The following is an 8,733-nucleotide window of genomic DNA, read 5'->3' as shown; positions in this document are numbered from 1 at the left end:
CCAGATACAAACCCTCAATAAATAAATAATAAGGGGCTACTTGTGCTCAGTGTAGTCAACCAAGAACCTGATCTCAGTATCAGTAGACAAATAGACAGATAGACAAATAGACAGATAGATATGAATGCATGGATGGATGGATGGATGAATAACTCACTGCATAGACTGACTAAAGATGGACCCAAAAATGGAAGCATCCAGTGTCTTGTTCGCCCCCTGGTGGCTGGTTAAACTATAGTTCAAAAGCCTTGCCTCCTCTATGTTAGTGGATGGGAGATTTAACAAAATAAAGTCCAAAAACGCATCAAAAGTTTACTTCTTACGGATGGTTTTAGGTAGTTCTCACCAGTAGGTTTGGTATTAAGTACTCATTCGATATTATAAAACAAGGTAAAACATCATGATTGACATAACTGAGACTGACTCACGATTGGTCGATTGCGTGCATAGGTGCGACCTTGATATAGTGGCTCCAGTGTGAAGACTCTGGTGTCAATAGCGTCTTTGCTACAAGATGTCAGCGTTCATATCCAGGATATTATGGGTAGTGGCAGGAAGTGGAGAAGTCCATCTTTATATACAGTCTATGCTTCATAGCCACTGCACTTGCATACATCACAAGAAAAATATCTTAAATGCAGCAGCAGCTTTACTAGACACTTGCTAACAAACACAAATCCAGGTGAATAACAGAACAAGGTTTTCTCGAGATTTCAGACCTCGAAAACTTAAATTAGTGTTCAAATCACTCAATTTATTAGACAACAAAAAGAGTAATGAGCCAGTGAATACTAAAAACACTTGTTTGCCTGGAACTACAAACTAAACCTGTTTTCATAGTGCACCCATCCCGAAGCACTGGCGGCAAATTAACGTAGCTGAAAGGCTGAGTTACATAGTTAGGTATATTCCTGCTTTGCATATTTAACAGGTTGAGGTACTGTAGATGGCCGCCAACATTGAGTCTGGTTCTGCTCGAGGTTTCTTCCAGGTAATTCGAGAGTTTTTTCTCTCCACAGTCACAAAAGTGCTGCTCATTGTGGGAACATGAAAGAGAACCTGTGGAGGCCTTCAGTTGTCATAAAAACTAAAAAGGTGTTTAGTTTGTCCAGTCTGGGCTACTGTAAAAAACATGGCAGCCTCCGTAGAGAGGTCCTGCTCCTGATGTAAATATAAAGTATTTAAATATACAATATTTTAGGAGAAAGTATTTAAGTATAAAGGGCCCATTCTAGGGTAAAGAAAGCAACAATTCATACAGTTTAGATGAAACACACTAGTTAAAACATCACTAGGATTATTTTATATTCAGTTTCTGCCAATAGATCCCTTTCACCTATAAATCTTACACACTGAACCTTTAAGTTTGGAATTTTTTGTATAATATTAATAATAATAATGCAATTACTAATAATAAAATTACTAATAATACACATACACATACACATACAAATGATTTTGTTGTGAATATGCTTTCATCTAAAAAAACAGATTTCAGACCTCACTCCACAGGAAATGACGTGTTGTCACGGCTCCAACGGCTCAGTGTATTTCAGCTGTGGCCCTTTAAACTCAGCGGAATCTAAAAAGAACACAAGTCTCTAAACGGCCCGTCCTCAGACTCACGTCTTTTTAAAAAGAAAAACCATGGCTCAGCTGCAGGCCTGTTCTCCGCCTGACGCCGTCCACCGCCGTCTGCTCCCCGGACAGTGAGCTGCCGCAGCCTCGGACCCAGCTGAACCGTTACGCAGCTGTCAGCGGGCTAAGCTAATCGGCTAACCGGGGCCGCGTCGCCGTATGCTCGCACTGACGCACGTTGCACCGGGGACAGAGCTCCGCAGACAGCGACCAGTGTCGGCCCAACAGCCCCAGTAAGGCGACGGGGACATGGACAAGGCGGAGGCGGACCGGCTGATCGAGAAGGCCAAGCTGTGTCTGCGGTCGGGGCGGAAGGACAAGGCGCTGCAGCTGCTGCACGAAGCCCAGAATATTTACCCCAGCACCCGGGCCAGAGGTAACATTAGCCGCCTGCTAACGCTGCAGCGCTATGTCAAGCTAACCCGGCTCCAGTGACTGACCTACTCATATGTTTGCACATCTCAGAACATCGTTATTTTCAGATTGGTATTTATTTAACATTATTTTAGGCTGTTTGTTCAGGATACTGCAGGGATTTATTACTGCTCCATTGCTGCAGTTCACAGACGGACAGTGAGGAGGCGCTGTGTGTTAATCCCATCGTTTCTCTGCCTGATTACTTATCAATAAACGTTATTCTCACCTGTATATTTAACGAGATCCTGCACAGTTACACGTGTTTCTGTGCTATAAACTAAATTATATAGCTGAACTTTGATGAAACACATTAATGCTGGTTTTAATATCACATTTACTAGCAAGTGTATTAAAAGAAATCTACATATATGGGTGAAACATGGCTCACAACGCCACCTAGTGTTTAAAATCACCTTGGAGCTTGAAGGGCCAATGCTTATGTGGAGTCAATAAAAATTATACATGTATGTATGAATGTATATATGTGTGAAAATGTTAAATGATCAAAGGTGGGTGGGCCTGAATCTGAACCAAGATAACTTGGCTAGAGGAATTTTTTTTTTTTAATTTCCAGCGAGATGCAGTTAAACCTTAATCTTTAAAATATTTCTTTAGGCCCTTTGAACACAACATGCACGGGGCAGTAAGTGTCAGTCTCAATGTGATTTTGCATATATTGTGCGAGGGAAGACTTTTTGTTGTTGGTGTATACTGCATGGTCAATATCACTCTGCTCATACTATAAATATGTGTGTCAGGAGAAATGATGAATAAACACGTGGACTTCTGTTCATTCTGCATGTTCATTCATGCTGAGTGCTAGGAATCACTCAGGGCAGGGTGATAAAACAGTATCAATAATTATTTCAGTATAGTTTTCATCAATAGCCATATAACAGTCCAATATCTATTGATATAATAGCTGTGAATTGTGCAAAACATAGTGAGAAGGTATAACACATAATTGATGACATAATAAAAACTACAACCTTCACTCAGGAACAAAATCAGTCTTTAAATTTAAAATAAATAATATTGTGACATTTATAGTAATTATCAATATCGACTGATATGACAATGATTATTTTCAAATGATTTTTGACCGTATCTCCCAGCCCTAGAAGGGAAGAAATGATTATAGTATGAAAATTATGTTGAGCAAATACTATGCCCTTCAGCTTCACCACTTTTGGAGCAGTTTGTTTGACAGTGCTCTCCACCACCATCAAGACAACACCGTGGGAAGAATTTCAAGAATTGTCGACCGAACTCTGACACTCTTCTCTGTCTGTAGTGCTGATAGATGCCATAGTAAGGAATGGAAGCAGTGAAGCCCCGGAAACAAACCACGTGCCCCCACCAACGGGTTGGAGAGATGAGGACATCAGAAACTGTGATGCGAGTGGTGACGAAAAGAAGACCTACACCGAGGATCAGCGACACGGTGTTCTCAGGTGAACGGGGACTCTATTCTTTCACATTTGTCTTTAACACTCATGAGAGTCTGATCTCTGTCATTGCTCGGCACCACATCCCAGCTGCCAACATGTTAATGGTTCAGTTTTCCAGTATCAGCATCGGATCAGTGCAGCCCCACTTTGCATGTAGATATAATATTGACTGTTGGATGGAGCTCCCTGTAAATGTCCATGTAACTACCACGTGAAGATGTTCACTAACATTAATTTCTTATTGCAGGATAAAGAATTGCAAGGATTTTTATGAAATCCTGGGTGTTACCAAAAATGCCTGCGATGAAGATTTGAAGAAGGCGTACAGGAAGTTGGCCCTCAAGTTTCACCCTGACAAGAACTTTGCCCCGGGAGCCACAGATGCTTTCAAAGGTTTTAACAAAAACCTTATTTTTGTGTGACTGGTTTCAACCATAATATTGAACATTGCTCTCATTTAATGAAAAGACTCAACTGATCCCACAATAATATCCTAGAATATATTATTTTCTCAGTTAACCACCATTCACCGAAGGCTGACCTCCCAGTCAGTTCAAGAGCAGCATTCTCATGCTTGTATCTTGTTTAAACCAACCTCAGCAGGGCAGAGGCTCTAAGCTTGGTCACTTTATTTTACCAGTTTTAATCCTGTTTATGAATTCTGTGTTGAGCTTAGGTTCAAAGAGAGATATGACAGAGAGATGCTGCACAAGGTGAAAGGGACAAATGCGTGTCAGTTTTCTCAAAAGAGCACCGTCAGCAGTTCCAGGCAGCAGTAATGCTCGTAATACACATCAGCTAATTTAGGTCCAACTTCAAACAGCTTCTCAAAGTCATAACTCAGACACAACTGAATTCTGATGTCCGTTGCCAATAATATACATAAAGAAGGTTAGAAATCAGAAAAAAATTCTTATAACTTCAGAACTTATATTAGAATCATTGTATACATGATACATCTTTATCTAGATCTTCATCTTCTCTCTCCCAACAGCAATAGGAAATGCATATGCAGTACTGAGCAATCCAGAAAAGAGGCAACAGTATGATCAGTATGGAGACCAGTCTGCAGCTTCAAACACACCCCAACCATCCAGCCACAGTCGCCACGGACACTACCGAAGCTTCAACAGAGACTTTGAGGCCGACATTTCCCCAGAGGAGCTCTTTAACATTTTCTTTGGAGGCAGGTTTCCCACAGGTGAGTTGTGTAGGATTTATTATTGTGTCAGTCTTGTTTTGGATTGTTGCTGTTAGCCACTCTGAAAACATATTATCTGCGGTCTTGTTTAGAAGTGTAGATGTTCTAGAACTGTGTGTCTCTCTCCACAGGAAACATCCACGTGTACACCAACCAGGGAGCCTCCTACTCTCAGTTCTATCAGCCTCGTCGTCGACGTGCTTATGAAAGGCGCGAGGAGGTGGTGGAAGACAACCAGAGTCAGGTCAGTGACTCACTGAACAAAAAGATAAATCCCTTTTTCGACAGCCACAATGTTATATTGAGTGTTATATTGTGATCCTCCTGTGGAGATCCTAATCATTAATGTGCAGTGGTGAAATGAGGTTTTTGATCATGCTTTTAACATGGCTGCAGTTGATAACCATTTATTTAATGTCACTCATTTACTTGACTCATAACCGAAGTGCTTTTACTGCTGTGCAACCTCACAGTTCTCTTTAAAGACACAGAAGTACCACGCTGGCATGAACACAGTATCAGTGCGGCCTACATAAAGTGTTACATGCTTTGTAATCTGTGCTGATTTTTCTCTCTTCCCACAGAACACCTTCACAGCGCTCCTGCAGCTTCTCCCCGTGCTTGTGCTAATCCTCATATCAGTGTTTACTCAGATGATGGCCAGTACCCCACCCTACAGTCTCTTCTATAAGCCGTGAGTCTGCCGCAGCATCGGCGTTACCTTGGTGACATTTAAATAAAACCACTTGGGTTCCACCACCATTGACGCCATTATTGCACTGAATAAATGTAAATGATGTGGTTGGGTTTCAGGGCCTTGGGGCTGGTGGTGTCCAGGGAAACTCAGCACATGGGCGTACCGTACTACGTGGATAAAAGTTTTGAGAAGGAATACCGCGGAGCTGCGCTGGATGAACTCGAGCAAACAATTGAGAGTGACTATATTGAACACCTGCAGAACAGCTGCTGGAAAGAGAAACAGCAGAGTAAGTGAGCAGCTCACTGGGCTGACACGAGGAGTCTGTTCTAGTTACAGTGAATTCTTGATTCATGTGAAATCTCTTTATATTGTTTCCTGTGAGAGAAGTAGACGCTTAATTTGTATCCGTGGATTAAACTAAGGTTTTAGCAGGTGGATTTTGTAAATGTTGGTCATGGCTGCTGGTTATAACGTCGTATTCCCTGTAGAGATGCGGGCGTGGGTCTTTCAATATAACCCTCTGTCATCAGTTGTTTGATCCAGACCTTTGGACTTTTCAGTTTAGTCTGATCCAAAATATGAGGTGTGAAAGGTTCCTCGAATCACAGTCCGACCAAAAACGTAGTCCGACCAAAAGAGCTGGTCTCAGTCCAGATAAAACTGAACTATACTTTGGTTCCTTAGACTTTTGGACCAATTGCAGGATGTTGAGACAGCAATAGAAGAAGAAGTGGCAGCGGAAGCAGCTCGCAGGATTGGATGCTGTCTTTGCCCCCGACGATATTATGTTTGAACGACGAGGATGTTCATATGAACAAGTGTTGAGTGTTGTGCCTGAAGTTGTTGATGCGATACCGCAATGATATTACTGTTGCAACGAAATTAAGGAATGTACCAGTGTGTAGAAGTGTAAAAACATTTTCTCTCTTTCTCTCCGTTTCAGAGTCCGACTTGGCAAACCTCGGACAACTTTACCGTGATGAGCGCTTGAAGCAGAAGGCCGAGTCCATGAGGCTGGACAACTGTGACAAGCTGCATCGGCTGGTCGGCCGTCAAAGAGGCAAATGAGGACTGTTTCGGGAGCAGAGCACGTTTCTTTACAGACTTTACAACAGTGCATATTACTGAAGTGTGTAATTTATCCAATCTGGCCACTTTGTAAAGAAATCTCCGTGGGTACAGCGCAGTCAGTGGGAGATTATGCCACTGGAAACAATGTGCCTTCTCTCCTGTTGGACGGTAGAAATGAAGAGTTGCATGTGGGCTGTCTGATGGTAGCAGCATTGCGTGCAGACTCACTGTTGCAGTGCGTATGATGTGTCAGAGCCTTTAAACTTTCTTATAGAAACGGCATGACACACCGAGTCTCCCTTTGGGGTTCTGAAAGCAGTTGTATGTTCACACACACACGTTTTATTTGTTTAGGTTTTGTAGTTATTTATTGTCTTGAATGTTTTTTGTGTTCTCATTTAAATCTTAGGTATTTATTTAATAGTTAACTGAGTGAATGTTACTACTGAGCATCTTGGCTCATGTTGTTTTTCTGTAGGAAGTAACTAGGAACAATAATTTAAATAATACGGTCATCTTAAAAGAAATGGGAGAGCTTCTGTACTGTGACAGAGGAGGAGTCAAATCAGATGTTAGATAGGATACTGTGGTTAATCAGGCAATTTGACTTCTGGGATTATAGAAATAAAGGAGCACACAGTAGGGAAACATTTTACAAAACATAACCACATATTTCTGATCGATGTATTTTGCCAAAAAAACTAGGCTTTCTTCTTCAGTAGAGCTTCCTGCTCCTCGCACGACTGCTTCCATACGCGTTCGGTTGTTTAGCTTCTTCCATTGGAGAACGATTCGTTTGAGGTTCAAGTTTGAGAAATGACTGTTGTGTGTCGTTAGACGTAATTTTGATCTGGCACAAGCAGCTTGGTTCAGCCAAAAGACCCCCACACACACACACACACACACACACACACACACACACACACACACACACACACACACCTGTGATGTTACTGGGGCTTTAGTGTCATGCAATACCTTCCTTTCAGTAACCATGCAGAAGTTAACATATTGCGCCAGGAAAATAAAAAGCTTTTCATGTCAAATTTCTAAATATTTTATAAACCCTGCACCTTTTTATTTATATAATGTTTTATATAAAAAAAAAGAGAGACTGTGTTTTAAAATCCGAACAGTATTAACAGTTAGTCCCGCAGCTAGAACTGTGACTTTTACTGATCTTGTCATTAGTAGGACACTAACTTTGTGAAGTAGTTAATTCTTTAAATCAAACCCTCAACAGACATGAAGACTGGCCGCTGTGCACTACGACTGCCAAACTGCCTTAGCTGTTCTCGTATTTGTGAAAGATTCAGGTTCATCTCAAGCACTTTTACGTTCATAGTTAACCCTGTGTTCCATGTCATGACTGTTGCATGCATCCTTGTGAGAGAGTGTTATTAGTTGCATATTTATTTTCTTGTTTCGGTGAACACACACAAACATGACTACTGACACACACTAAATGTTACTAAGAGAGTATTCAGGGCCACACTAACTCACAGACATGTCAAACTGTAACTGTGATACACACACACACACAGATCAGGTTTTGGTATCAGTCAGTGTGGTTGTACACTTCAACCAGAAGTACCAGAAAATTAAACGTGTATCCAGAAGATGCTTTGACTCGTTCATGTGTGATTCTGTGGTTGGTTTGTCTCAGTGTCTGATGTGTTTGCTCACATTATTGAGCAGGTAAATAAAACATACAGGTGACACGGGCATCTGTGCATTATGTGAAACTGTCCTGACGGCTACCAAGGTTGTTCTTCAGACCGAGCTTCAACTTTAATTTCAGTTGATTAATGACATGATTTAAAATCAGTGGGAGATGGAGGTTTTGGGGTTCAAAGGTAACCAGACAGATCCACCAGTCTAGTCGTCAGTAAGTGGAATCTGACTGGGATCAGGTCATTGGCTGACTTTACGTCACCTCCTCAGCCTGAGAAGTTCTTGGTTTTCTTGGGCCATGTTTAAGATCGTTTACCTGCTGGAGGGTGAAATGTGGCTCATGAAGTTTTGATGCATTTTTTTCTGAATCTGAGTAGTGAGCGCTCTTGTATATTACTTCATTCATCCTGCAGCTTCTATCAGCAGTGAAATCAGTCATAATAAAACTACGACCTTGCAACAGAGATGAGTGGCATTGGGTTTCTCTACACTTTCCTCTCTCCACATAGAGAAGCATGTTTTTTATTTCATTGATTCATCCCACTTCACTTGTTTTTTTGTTTTGTATTTGCAAGCATGCA

At 41.5% G+C, this 8,733-nt stretch overlaps 1 protein-coding gene across 1 annotated transcript; it reads left to right on the top strand.

The window, feature by feature from the left end:
* The first annotated feature begins 1,515 nt into the window (after positions 1-1,515).
* Positions 1,516-8,614, top strand: dnajc18 (DnaJ (Hsp40) homolog, subfamily C, member 18). Its single transcript, XM_035178073.2, has 8 exons — positions 1,516-2,014; positions 3,350-3,509; positions 3,754-3,899; positions 4,501-4,707; positions 4,839-4,951; positions 5,292-5,401; positions 5,521-5,693; positions 6,351-8,614. The coding sequence occupies exons 1-8, from the start codon at positions 1,888-1,890 to the stop codon at positions 6,473-6,475; spliced, it is 1,161 nt and encodes a 386-aa protein (XP_035033964.1). The 5' UTR covers positions 1,516-1,887; the 3' UTR covers positions 6,476-8,614.
* Positions 8,615-8,733: the final 119 nt, after the last annotated feature.

Source organism: Hippoglossus stenolepis, chromosome 15, assembly GCF_022539355.2.
Source record: "Hippoglossus stenolepis isolate QCI-W04-F060 chromosome 15, HSTE1.2, whole genome shotgun sequence".
Classification (NCBI taxonomy): domain Eukaryota; kingdom Metazoa; phylum Chordata; class Actinopteri; order Pleuronectiformes; family Pleuronectidae; genus Hippoglossus; species Hippoglossus stenolepis.
This window is presented reverse-complemented; position numbering and strand designations above follow the sequence as displayed.